Source organism: Coffea arabica, chromosome 4e (assembly GCF_036785885.1).
Source record: "Coffea arabica cultivar ET-39 chromosome 4e, Coffea Arabica ET-39 HiFi, whole genome shotgun sequence".
Lineage (NCBI taxonomy): Eukaryota > Viridiplantae > Streptophyta > Magnoliopsida > Gentianales > Rubiaceae > Coffea > Coffea arabica.
This window is the reverse complement of record NC_092317.1, coordinates 12627119-12640426: the sequence shown is the minus strand read 5'-3', so window position 1 is coordinate 12640426 and position 13308 is coordinate 12627119. Positions and strand designations below refer to the sequence as shown.

The following is a 13308-nucleotide window of genomic DNA, read 5'->3' as shown; positions in this document are numbered from 1 at the left end:
TAGTATTTGGTCAGAAGAAGAACAAGCATGGTTAACCTGCTATACTCGTCATGCCAATAAATACTTTGTTTTTTCTTTTAGGCTCATGGCAATAAATACATGGTATGTATTTTCAACTTTTAAATCTCTTTATTTTTACTTATTTTATTTATTCATGTTTGAGTATTTGAATTTCCTTTTTTTTTTTTAATTTCCTGGTTATTTTTTACTCTTGTTTTTCTAGATTCTCTTTGTTTATTTTTCTAGATTTTTTACTCTTATTTTCTCTGCATAGGGAGTGCCATTAACATTTTCGATAAGAAAAAAATATACAATATTTGTTAATTATTGTAGTTTTCAAATAAAATGCATTTTTTCTTCTTTGAGGTAAACAAAGTTGACACATTCTATTGGGATAACTTCTCTAATTTCATAATCAAAAGATTAGGTAGTTTGTTTATATTGGATCTGAGGAAAAGTCTTTTTTTTTTTTAAATCAGTTTGGTATATATATATATCACATGCATATCTATCACAACCGTTTTCTTTTTTGGTTTTAAATATTTAGTCCATTAAATTTCAGTATTGTAACTTGTTTTATATGTGTGTATGTGTGGGTATCTACAAAATTTAAAAAGAGTTAATTACACTAAATTTCCTTATTCATTATATACTATAAATTAACACTTCACTTCGGACCCTAAACATAAAAAATTAAACAATTTGCCTCATGATTAGTCATGTATAATTTAGTCACGAAAAGAAACGTCATTTCTTCCCTGCTAAATGTGGAATGGTGCCAGTGGGATTGTCATTTCGCGCAGTTCAATCGGGTGGTTGTATTTTATTTATTTTATTCAATGTACAGTTATATTTTATTATTGTAATAATTGAAAAGTAATATGCATGAATAAAATTCTTAATATATATATATTTAATACAATATTATAACGAGACTGTATATCAAAAAATTTTCTCCCTTTTTTGGATTGTGATTTTCTGTCAAAAAATTTTTACGTTTTCCGTGAACACATTTTTCAATCACTTTTTTACCTTACATATATTAAACCGCTACAGTATTTTTTCCTCCAAAAAATCCTAAAAATAACAATCCAAACAAGGTCTAAATATGCATACTAACCAAACTAAATTGCACGCAATGCAACTGCACTAACAACCAGTCGTTAAATTCGGCTACTATATGAATGTTCTACAATAGCCTTAGACTATACATATTTATAGCTAATAATTTAGTAAAGATGTCTAATAAAAAACATAATAATTGATAAGAAAATCACTTAGAAAACAAAAAATTACCAAAAATAAAAATTTGCATGCCACCATAGGCGGATTTGACCCAAGATTCGGCTCTAAGACCCCATTCAATCCCTTGTTGAAATGGATAGAAAGTTAAATAAAAATGCTAAAATTAATCTGTTTTAATATGGCTACTCTAAGAATAAGAACCCTAAACAACTTTAATTTACGCGTGCTGGACCAGGGCTCGAACTCGGGACTAGGTGTCCAGTGTTATTGATTTGGGTCTGAAATGAAATAAATCTGTTCCTAAAGTACCGAATTGTCAATACCATCGAATAACTATAATTGTTAATTAACCCCAGAAGATCGAACAGATTGCTGTTTCGCCATTGCCCTGCGAACCAATACTGCCCTCTTCCAATTACACCTAGCCTCAATTTCGATTCTTCTTCACAAACCCACCAGTCAGAATCTTCTCAATGCGAAATGTTTTCCCGTAATTTGTGCTTGACATTTTAAATCAGCTAATATTTGGTAACGCCTATAATGTGTTTGATGAAGTGTCTCAAACAAAATTCCTGGTTTTTTACTACTTGTGAACTCATGAGTCTCCATTATGGCTGATGGGTACCATGGGGATATCTTTATTTGTAGTATTATCCAATGAAAACTACGGTTTAAGATAAACTTATTTTTCAAGATTATCTTTTGATGATTTAATGTTAGACCATGTTAAATGGGATAAGCCCGAGTTGAGTTTTGTAGTGTTTATTACTGAAGGGATGTTGGATTGTGGTTGGGAAGATGAGAGAAGCATTTTCTCTCTTTTTCCATAAGTTAAAATGTTGGTCAAGCTTTAAACTTGATTACCAAGTTTTTGCAGATACTCTCAAGTCTTGTGCTGCAAAAGCAGATGTAAACTTGGGGAAGGCTCTTCACAGCCATGTTATTAAACAAGGCCATGTTTCTTGCCAGATTGTTTCAAAAGCTTTACTGAACATGTATGCTAAATGTAAAGCTCTTGATGATTGTGAGAAACTGTTCTGGGAAATAAAGAATTGTGATACAGTCATGTGGAACATTATCTTGTCTGGTTTTGCCGGCACTCGGGTTCATGATACTGAAGCAGCGCGGTTGTTTTGTGATATGCATGCTGCCCAGGAACCTAAATTGAGTACTGTAACTCTTGCTATAATCCTTCCAGTGTGCACGCGTTATGGAGGTTTGAGTGTGGGTGGATGTGTGCATTGCTACGCTAAAAAAGCTGGATTGGATTCTGATACATTAGTAGGGAATGCTCTGGTCTCCATGTATGCAAAGTTGGGGTTGGTAATGGATGCTTTTGCTGTTTTTGATGGAATTGTTGAGAAAGATGTTATTTCGTGGAATGCAATTATTGCTGGTTTGATGGAAAATCATAGTGTAGATGACGCATTTGAAATGTTTCAGTGGATGCTGAGATTGAAAGTTCCACCAAATTATGCAACAATTGTAAATGTTTTGCCTCTTTGTGCTCATTTGGAAGACACTGTTGGTCATTGGGTTGGGAGGCAGATCCACTCCTATGTGCTAAGACGGGCCGAATTGGCAACACAGATTACAGTGGTAAATGCTCTTTTGAGCTTTTACTTGAGGATTGGACAAATGGAAGATGCTGTGACCTTGTTCAAGAGGATGAAATTTACAGATCTGGTGTCCTGGAACTCAATAATTTCTGGATATGACTCATGTGGTCAATGGTTGAAAGCACTGGAGTTGTTTCATGAACTTGTTGACATGGATGTAATGGGACCAGACCCTATCACCATAGTCAGTGTTCTTCCTGCATGTGGCCAGTTATCTAATCTGCAGGCTGGAAAGCAAATCCATGGATATGTTGTTCGTCATTCTCTGTTATGCAAGGATACATCTGTACAGAATGCCCTAATTAGATTTTATTCCAATTGTGGCTGCAAAGAAGCTGCACTGAATGTATTCTTGTTGATATCTAGGAAAGATTTGATATCTTGGAACTCCATATTGGATGCTCTTAGTGAGAATAAATATGAAACTCAATTTATTGATCTCTTGCACTGCCTGTTGAGGGAAGGAATGAGGCTTGATTTTATTACTATGTTAACAGTAATACAGTTTTTTACTACTTTGTCCAGGATAGAAAAGGTCAGAGAAGCTCATGGTTTTTCTATAAAGTATAGCATTTTGCTTGGTAATAAAGAACCGACTCTTGCGAATGCACTACTTGATGCATATGCAAAGTGCGGCAACTTGGAGTATGCATACAGAATTTTCAAACACATGTCAGGACAGAAAAATTTGGTTACATACAATTCAATGATCTCAGGATATGCAGAATTTGGCTCACATGAAGATGCAGCATTGATATTCCAGAGCATGTCAGAGAGGGATCTGACCACATGGAATCTCATGGTGCGAGTTTATGCTGAAAATGATTGTCCTAGTCAAGCTCTCAGTCTGTTTCATGAGATGCAATTTTGTGGTGTAAAGCCTGATTCCATGTCCATCATGAGCCTTCTTCCTGTATGTGCTAAATTAGCCTCTGTCAATATGCTGAGGCAGTGCCATGGGTATGTGATAAGGGCTTGTTTTGCAGATGTTCATCTTAAGGGAGCTCTCTTAGACATATACTCAAAATGTGGAAACATAAAATCTGCATATAATCTCTTCCAGTCGGCTAGTGAAAAGGATCTTGTTCTGTTCACATCAATGATTGGAGGATATGCCATGCATGGAATGGGTGAAGAAGCTGTTGGGGCTTACTATCAGATGCTTGAGTCAGGTCTGAGACCAGATAATGTTATCATAACCACTGTCCTATCTGCTTGCAGTCATACTGGTCTTGTGGATGAAGGATTGAAGATTTTTGAGTCCATGCAACAGGTGCACCACATGAAACCAAGTATGGAGCAATATGCCTGTTTAGTTGATCTCCTTGCACGAGGAGGTCGAATCAAGGAAGCATATTCATTTGCGACCAAAATGCCGATAAAGGCTAATGCCAATGTATGGGGGGCATTGCTTGGGGCATGTAAAATCCACAATGAGGTTGAAATGGCACGTTCCGTCATTGATCGCCTTTCTGAAATCGATTCAAGTGATATTGGAAACTACATAGCTATGTCAAACTTATACGCTTCGAATTCTAGTTGGGAAAATGTCCTGAAAATGAGGAAGCTGATGAGGCTGAGAGATCTGAAGAAGCCGGCTGGTTGCAGTTGGATTGAAGTAGAGAATAGGAAAAACGAATTTCTAGCTGGAGACTATTCTCACCCGCATCGATGCGTTATTTATGAGACATTGGGCATCTTGGATCATCAAATCAGAGAGTTTTATGAGTTTATAAGGTAGGGGACTTTCAAAGACACTTGAAATCACTGGCGAGCAGGTCACTTGATACCTGGAAAAGTAGCTCATAAGACCAGAGCAATAAGAAAGACAATTACTGATATCCATTAGCTGTTAAGCTGAATCATTGTGGTTGAATTGTTACTGATCCATTAGCTGTTCAGCTGAATCATTGTGGTTGAATTGTTATCGTGGAATGAGAGTTGGTTGTCTTTCTTCTTTTAGTCAAAATCGTGACAAGCTTCTCTCAGTTCAAACTGCAGGTAGACAATGATGGTATGTTCCACATGTAGTCTTTCAGTAAAATTTTGACATGAATGCACTTGTAGTGCTTTTCTCTGAATTTATACTCAACTGATATCCAACTTTTCCTTTCTGCAGGTGCACTCTTTTCTGGATTCTAGGCACATAGCAAAGCTGCTTCTGCTGGTGTGACCCTTGAATTCTACATCCTACAAACAAGTGGCATTTGGGCATAAGCTAAGATCACATCTTTGTGGTCAAAGGCATCTAGCAGACTGATGGGATAGCATTAACAAATATCCACTTCCACTTCTAGTCATTAAGAAGTAATGAAGCTGAGAAACTCTGACCGTTGGCTGAAAAGCTTTTCATCTTATGTTGGAAAAGTTCTTTCTTCTGTCAGTATGATTGGGTAAACTTTATCTTGATTGAAGCATAAGATAATAACTAAAAGTTCCAGACTTGATTTGCATAATGTCATAGTAAATTTTGACTAGATCCATTATGTTGTCATGCAACAATGTTCTTTTACATTAAGTTCGGGATTGGCTAACGTATTTGAGTTTTCAATAGGCTGAGATTTTCCTGACTTTAAGTTTTTCTATTCCATTTCATCTAGGGGACATGCACAGTCTCATTTCCATCAAGATGCATAGAACAAATTGAAAGAGTTTGGAAACCAGAATTCTTTTGTTGTAAAATTTCCAAATACGAGTGATGCTTGCCATCTCGTAGTTATGACTATTGAACATTGTATGATCATTACTAGTATGTTATTTTGACAAAGTGTGTAAAATTTATACCAGTATGTTATTTATTTTGACAAAATGTGTAAAATTTCTATAACAGTGTCTTGGGTTTTTAATCAGATTGCCTGTTATATAAGTGGGTGTTATTCATTCCTTCTTGGGACGTGGTGTATTTTTTTTTTTTTGGCTCACAATAGCTATATACATCAACACTTAGGAAAATCTGCAGCATTACTCGGATCAAATTGTTTTAGTGTCACAAGAATTTAGTTGCATAGGTTTTATGAGCAATCAGCTGGCAAGCTCCTGTTTATATCAATTTGAGGGGTGGTGTATCTTTATTTCCTGGAGAAAGGTTGGAAAAGGCCAAATAGGCAAATATGTAGACATGTCTCATATTTTGAAATTAAAAGTTCTATTTACTTTGAAAACTAGTTGAAGAAGAACGAACATCCCCTCATCTGTTCAGAGTCTTATCTCCATCTTATTTGCTGCCTCAGCTGCATTAGTTTGACTGATCATGGCTGTATGCTGATTACAGGACCAATGGGATTGATTGGTTAACTCATATAATCTCCATGGATGGCATAAGCTTGTTTGGAGCTGGTGATTCTTCCCAACTTCGAGAGTGAAATTGATCCGACCACGTCGCGGAGGTGAAATAATTCTTGCGGATTAATATTTTGGATTTTGACTTGCTGACCTTAGGCTCATCTCAAGAATGGTATTGTGTTTGGTTCTTTCATGAGAGTTGGATGGATTCAAAACATGTCTGTATTCTGTGGAACTGCAAGATAAATTCTTTGAAACCCTTTGTGTAGAAAATTTCACCCTAATCCCACATCGAATTATCATCTTTGATTGTGTCTTAGGAATTGCAATCAAATAGAAAGAGGACATAATCAATCGAAGCTTGGAATTCAATTACTTAAATTGCTCTTTTGTTCTATTCCATACCAATTTTGACCAAATTATGTGCACACGGATATTCAAGTGGCCGAAGTCTGCTAACTGCTAAGCATGGTTTGGTATTGGTATGAACACGGGATTTGCTGTTGCAGCTGCAAATTGCAGAGAACAATCCAATGGCAAAGAAATAATTCAAGTGGGCAAACTTTGGTGGGCGTTGTCTTGTCCAGTCTGGTATGCCTCTGCAACAAGGCAGAATAGTTTAGACAAAAAACTTTGGCCGTGGATTTTAAATTCCAAGAATATGCTTTTACAGCTTGAATTGTCAGCCCATCAGCACAGCTCAGTCTGAGGTGCCTAACTTAGCTAGTTGATTGTGTATTTCAATTTTTGTTTTCAAGAAAAGTTGTTAACTTTGCAAAGTTCGATATAGTTCTATCATTTCGAGATTTCACAGGATAGGAATAATTGTGAGTACGTACAATCGTTCAAGAACAATTTTATCTTTTTAAACAAATTGCTATTCTTTTATTTACTTATTTAAATCACTTTAAACACAAAATAAACGTTGAACATTTTTGGTGAGGTCTACTTTTAGTAATGCTTAACTCAGGTATAATTCCAAGTTCGTTTATAGATTGGGATTTTTGTTTCATCTCCTTTTTTCCCCTCTTCTTTCTTCCTCTTTGTTTTTTTTTTTCCTTTTTATTATCTTATTGATGTTTACAGAAAGTATTACTAGCTCCTAAATTCACTGTGGTCCAGGAAAAGACAGAAGGTTGATGTCACTGCCCACAGTTTTAATATGCATGACTACTCTGAAGAACCAATTGGTCCATTTCTAGCCATAAAAAATGCTCTAAGCTGTCATGATGCAGATGATGGAACAGATGCAATGGCACAGGAATTTGCAAATTCCAAATCCATTATGAAAGAAAACCAACTTTCATTGCTGATCAGCCAAATTGCTATGGCAACAACTTTGTAATGATGGACTACAACAGAAAAAACCAGAAAAAGTGCTATATGGTTAAGAAACTACTCTGCTATTTTCTGCACATATGTTGTTTCTAAGTCATCAGGCCTATGAGGTTAGTTGTATCTATATCTGAACTCCGAAGCATCCATTTTGCCTTCTAAAAGAGTTTGAAGCCTTCAATTTTTGGAGCAACCACAAGCTCTTCCACGCTGCTTGTGGCACTTGATTGGCTTCTTGCTTGGCGGAAATACCATTGATGTCTCCATCTGTGACAAAATTAAGGAATTTTCAGTTTAAGAAACGAATACGAGCATATAAATTGGAAGCTATACAGAGAGAGAGAGAGAGAGAGAGATCATGTATTGGATTTGATCTTTTCATTTATTTAGGCAATTCTTTTCTTCTTTAATGATATGAAAAATATTTTGAGAAGGATAACAGAATATGCAAAATCCCATAACTCCCTACGAGGATTGCAGCACTACAACAGGTGGAAATTGACACAAGATGCACTGCAACTTGCCTACAACTTGGCTATAAGATCAGGTTGTCTAGCATTTTTTCTCAAAGGCCACTAGGATCTTTCTTCTCGTCTGTTCCAATAGTAGACGGACTGGAATGACTACATTCAAAGCTAAAATCAATTTTGACTTGCAAACTACAGTTTACCATGGCTTCTTTGGAAGAACCTTTTTTGGTTCTAGGGAAAAACTTGTAGATCAACCTTGTATCTTCAAGGGATCTACCAAATTTAACTCAACCACCAAAACAAAAGCAGATCTATTCTCATGCAAGTTATCCTGCTATGGCTCAAAAGCCAAGAACGAAGTGGACCTCAACGCTTTTGACAGAAGTTATTTTCCAAATTGTCAACTTGAATATCTTGAATCAACTTAGGCAACAATCATCTATTGCACATGAGCAAACCACACCAGAATTGTAATAAACAATTAGGTGCAAAGCCAAAACTACATGTGAAAACATGATCCCGGAACATTCATATACCATGCAGAAATCTCGAAAGAAAGATTACAAGGATATAGGGAAGTAATCCTAAAGAATGGGAAATAAAGCAATCCCATTAACTAATTGCATGTAGTCAGACCTTGTCTCTAAAGGATTTTATGACAGCCACCAACAAATCGTCTCCTGCAATTCGTCTAACTCGCTGTATCAATTCTTGTCTTGTGATTTTCTTTTCCTGAAATTCCAAAATTGACAACCGGAGCATAGTTTAGTATGCAGATGGGACTGTCAAGATCATGAGGCTAAGGAATGCCAGACACTTACTCTATGATCACTGTGATGTTTTTGGATCGCTTTGATGCTATTAGGCGGCAAGAACTTTGCAAGTGCAGTTATCAATGTTGGAAAAGGCATCCAAGGTGAGCTAGGCATCTTGAGGGGAGTTGAAATCCTTTGACATCCTGCAAGTAAAGAACGCCAAAAATCAGAACCTTAGACTTATTTAACAGCATCAGAAACTCCAAATCCATTATAAATTACTTACCTTTCAAGTTGGATGGGAGTCTGAAACTGACAACATATTCTGGGAATATTTGATTGTTCATGTGAGTGCTCCAAACAATATATTTTCTAGGAGACAATAAATTGTCAACCCCTGAATCGAACTCCTCAGAACTGGGATGAGATTGATTAGGATGAACAATCTCCATTCTCCCCAATACAACACGGCAAAGCACTAGGTGCCTGAGCCCATCTTCATCAACAACTGAGGATTGAATACTGCAAAGACAGCATTTATCAGAAGGGTAATAATAAATCCCTTTGACAGATTAAATCAAGCAAACAATCATTCCCGAAAATTACCTCTCTCGAAGAGAATCAGAAGGGTCAAGATAAATTCCACGGCCATAAATTCCATCATTTAAAGTGTTACCGAAACCATGTAGAAATATGTTTCTGATCTCATCTTTAGATGCGCCATACCAAGCATGCTTCACATTAGGATGGCCTTCAGTCTTCTTCTGTAAAGCTCGAGAAAAGATGGAAAAAGACATAAACCTTGCTCGAGCTGTCCAGCTAGAACAAGCATTCTTATGAATGGCTTCAATTTGAGTATGCGTAAGCCCCTGTTCAGTCAAACTCGAAACAAATCTTTGCTTGATAAATTCATGCTGCTTATCATCTTCGTCAACCTTGATAGAACAATCACCAAATATTCCCAATCCCTCTTCGTTGGTGGTGCTACTTTCACAATCAGAAACCATGTCTTGATCATCAGCATTATTAGGCTCTGAGCTGATCATATCTTCTTCTTGATCAACTCTGCTGTTTTCTGGAGCTAAGGCCATGAACCCATCGGGATATTCATCGTTAGTCTTAAGAGGGACAGCAAGAAACCGACTTTGCTGCAGATTACTCTCCATAACCGACATATTTGTTGTGCAAGAATTTGTCAAAGCCGTGAGGCAGAAGCAAAAAATCAGGAAAAAACCGCCTTGAGGAAGAAAACTACCAATTGGCCTAATAAAAGTTCTTAATTCTAAAACCAAGAAGGAAGCAAAAAATTCTGAACTTTAACCATTTTGGAACAAAAAACCTATACAAGTAATCAAATCAAAGCTCTGTTTGGAATTGAATTCTTACACAAAGCTATCAATGCTTGCAAGAATTCCAGAAAAAAGAACTTCTGCAGAGTTGGAGAATATTCACAAAATGACAACCAAAAAAGAAAGGCAAAGAACCTATAATCTTTACCACTATTTTGCAAGAAACAGAATCTCAAAAGCACAGTTTTTTTCTCCGAGATCTTTAATAAGAAAGCTAAGAAATCTTAAAACAAGTTTTCAGCTGAAGAAAAGAACCAAAAAAAAAAAATTGATCTTGGGGAACTCTGTAGAATAAGCAGCTCACCTTCAGAACTCTCAACACTATATAAAGATCAAGTTTCTATGGGTACAAAAAAGGAAACAACTTTCCTACGCAACACTAAATTGGAAATATACGGATTCTGGATATGTATTACTATTCCAAAAACAAGAAAAAGAAAAATGTGATCCTTCTTGGAATTGGAAGGAGAATTGGTTTCTGGGTTTTACGTGGAGAAGAAGGAGAAGAAGAAAGAAATGGTAAACTGGTACTAATAGGAAAGGAGAAGAGAGAAAGTGGGGAGGTGGCCTGGGATGGAGCAGCCAATGGTAAACACCGCCTCAAGTTTTCTTGAACTGGAAAGCCAATACTAACTCTTCTTTCAGGTGGGTTCAATTAATTTTTGCTTATATAGTTTTGTATGGGCGGTTTGATTTGATATGATTTCTGCGTGTGTGACCGCACCTTGATTTGGTGGGCCGGTGCTTTTTGTTGAAATAAAAAAAGACGGTCAAAATCTTGAGCTGTTTTTATGGGTGGCGGGGCTTTCTTGGAGATGGGATTTAGGGATTGGAGGGATGTTGGGGCGGCATTGGGGGGAGAGTGGGGAGATTTTTTGTGTGGTACTTTAGATAAGTTCTAATAACAATTTATGTGGTTTTATAATGTACTGCAAATTTTTATGCATATGTTGTGTCAAGTTTTTTTCTTTACTCTAAACTTTTTTTTTTATTACCAAAAGAAAGAAAAAGAATTTACCTTAAAAGGAAAAAAAGGCAACTAAAGATCGAGACATGTTTGAACGATAAATATAAATACGAAAATCACTACAATTAAGAAGTTGAACCATCATTTAGTTTGTTTCTGTCCTACAAGTAGTAATATGTCGTTCAGAGTAGATTTTTTAATTTAAAGAATTATTATGTTTTTTGTCCTTTAAAGTGCTAGATAAAAAAATACGCTTAAAAAACAGGATAAAAATGTACTATAAGAATTATAAAATAACTATTATGGATACTTTCTTGGAAAAAAATTTACCTTCTTGTGAAAAGGTTACATGTAGCTCATCTTCTATCTTGCGCTCTAGGGCAATAATTAGTAGGATCACAATTTAGTGGATACAAGTTTCTTAATTATACTTAAAGTAGTTGTCCTCTAAAATCTTCATTATTATGGAAAGGATGACGGTCTAAAGAACCTGTAAATCTTTTGAATGCACAAATCTCAATCCCAATGGCTAATGGTAAAAGGTTAAACTATGGGAGGAAAGCTTAGCCAGTTATGTAATTGGACATAAAAGAAAAAGCCTGGGCAGGTAATAAATAGGTACTATGTTGTAAATTAATGATTTCAAGGGTTAACCTACAATTTTATCATTCTTTTAGGGTAAAAAATTGAAGAGGCTGAGTGAGTAATCAAATTGACAAAGGGATTGGGACTATAGGAATAAATAAAAGAACAGGGGGCTGCTACGCAACCCTAGACGGAATTGAATTGGGCCCCAGGGGGCTCATACGTGTGTGTATACGTGTATGTGGGCAGGACGTGTGTCCGCAGTGTTCCAATACCAAAAAATATTTGTCGTGTGCTGATAAAATGCATTTGGCAATTGGCATAAAGGATTTGATCAAGTCCCAGGCATTCAAAATTCATTTCCGTATACGTTTTGAGGCTATTGACACTTGAAGATAAACAATAGATAAGTGTTTGACCATTCGAATGGTCAATAGACGCATATATATAAATTGCACATATTAGTAATTTTGGCACCCTTTAGGTATGTGCAGTGTGCTTAATAAACCAAAAGAGAAAAAAAAAAAAATATTTCCTGTACCAACAGTATATATATATTATATCAGTAGTGAATTAATAATAACTATGTAAAATTTAAATTTAAAATTTAACTTTTATATATACGTTATAAATCAAACAGTGATAATATATATACCATCAATATATATAAGATTTATTCAAAAAAAAAACGAAAGATGAAAAGGCTGAGGAATTATAAAACAATCTTGAGATAGTGTTAGATTAGGAGTCGGGAAGGTTGTTAGTAAATTATTTTCAATATATAGGTGGCCAAGATCTATTGACCAACACAATAAAACTTGAATGCAAATGTGAAATGGTGCAGTGTAATTGTTACAAAACAGACATTTACAGTATTACATGAACAGTAGCTCAATATTATCTTTGTTATAAATTTGTATGAACAAATTACTATGAATTATGATGTATTTCAGAGCAGTTACACTGTTCAAGGACGATTGTACTGACAATCGTTGGTGCCACTGTTCTTGTATTTTCAGGGCACTTCCTTAATTGATAATATTGTTGGTAGGGAATTTACGATCTTGTCCTGTGGTGTGAGGGCATTGTTGATATTTTAAAAAGTAACATAAAATGAGTAATACCAAATCAGTTGCTCTTCCTTCATGTATAGTTTAATTAGACAAGCATGCCCATAATAGCATAACATAATATCTATTTACACGTCTAATGCTTGGCATGGGAGGATTGTAAAAGGAAAAAGACAATTTATTTAATTTGCAATTTTACCTTCTTTGGTTCATTATTTGTAGAAAGCAAATAATGAGCATGATTATAGGATTTTTAGGAGCGGTTATAGGATTATTTAAGAGATAAACATTTCTTAAATTGGAGGACTCTTAATTGGAGTGGGAAACGTGGAGGAAACGTAGAGAAAATGTGAGCATGATTATAGGATTTGTAGTATATTCAATAACTTGATACTCAAATCACCGATGAGGTAAAGTTTGCCTAAATAAGGGTTATAATGCCCTAATTCCTTGCAAAAAAAAAACGCTAAATAGTCCTAATTGGCATCGCAAGTTACGTCAACGTGCCAGTGGCATCTAGGCCTATTTTTTTTTGTGGTCAAAATCTAATTGGTTCTGCTGTTTCTTGATCATGTTGTATGCTTCCGAATTAAAATTGTATTAAAATAGCATGTGAATGAACATTTGTCTT

At 35.6% G+C, this 13308-nt stretch overlaps 2 protein-coding genes across 4 annotated transcripts; one reads left to right on the top strand and one right to left on the bottom strand.

Annotated features, from left to right (window-relative positions):
• The first annotated feature begins 1386 nt into the window (after nucleotides 1–1386).
• On the top strand, nucleotides 1387–7034 carry LOC113707977 (putative pentatricopeptide repeat-containing protein At5g08490). 3 transcript variants are annotated; one of them, XM_027230398.2, is made up of 3 exons: nucleotides 1387–4865; nucleotides 4984–5257; nucleotides 6136–7034. In XM_027230398.2, the coding sequence occupies exon 1, from the start codon at nucleotides 2044–2046 to the stop codon at nucleotides 4603–4605; it is 2562 nt and encodes an 853-aa protein (XP_027086199.2). In that variant the 5' UTR covers nucleotides 1387–2043; the 3' UTR covers nucleotides 4606–4865; nucleotides 4984–5257; nucleotides 6136–7034. The 3 variants fall into 3 exon arrangements, with proteins under 3 accessions (XP_027086199.2, XP_027086196.2, XP_027086195.2); XM_027230395.2 differs by having other exon boundaries at nucleotides 1387–4878; nucleotides 4984–5171; XM_027230394.2 differs by having other exon boundaries at nucleotides 1387–4878.
• Nucleotides 7035–7429: 395 nt separating this feature from the next.
• Nucleotides 7430–10700, bottom strand: LOC113707980 (probable inactive poly [ADP-ribose] polymerase SRO5). The gene is made up of 5 exons (XM_027230400.2): nucleotides 9313–10700; nucleotides 8993–9228; nucleotides 8773–8909; nucleotides 8588–8683; nucleotides 7430–7748 (listed from the first exon to the last, which is right to left on the bottom strand). Exons 1-5 carry the CDS (start codon nucleotides 9879–9881, stop codon nucleotides 7659–7661), a joined length of 1128 nt encoding a protein of 375 aa, XP_027086201.1. The 5' UTR covers nucleotides 9882–10700; the 3' UTR covers nucleotides 7430–7658.
• Between the last annotated feature and the right edge of the window lie 2608 nt (nucleotides 10701–13308).

Bases quoted from the DNA above. Each gene is read 5' to 3' on its own strand.
- LOC113707977 (XM_027230398.2), top strand. From the start codon at position 2,044: ATGAGAGAAGCATTTTCTCTCTTTTTCCATAAGTTAAAATGTTGGTCA.
- LOC113707980 (XM_027230400.2), bottom strand. From the start codon at position 9,881: ATGTCGGTTATGGAGAGTAATCTGCAGCAAAGTCGGTTTCTTGCTGTC. The intron at 8,910-8,992 runs GTAAGTAATTTA...CTTTACTTGCAG, and splicing joins ACTCCCATCCAACTTGAAAG to GATGTCAAAGGATTTCAACT. The intron at 7,749-8,587 runs GTCTGACTACAT...ATTTTGTCACAG, and splicing joins TAAAATCCTTTAGAGACAAG to ATGGAGACATCAATGGTATT.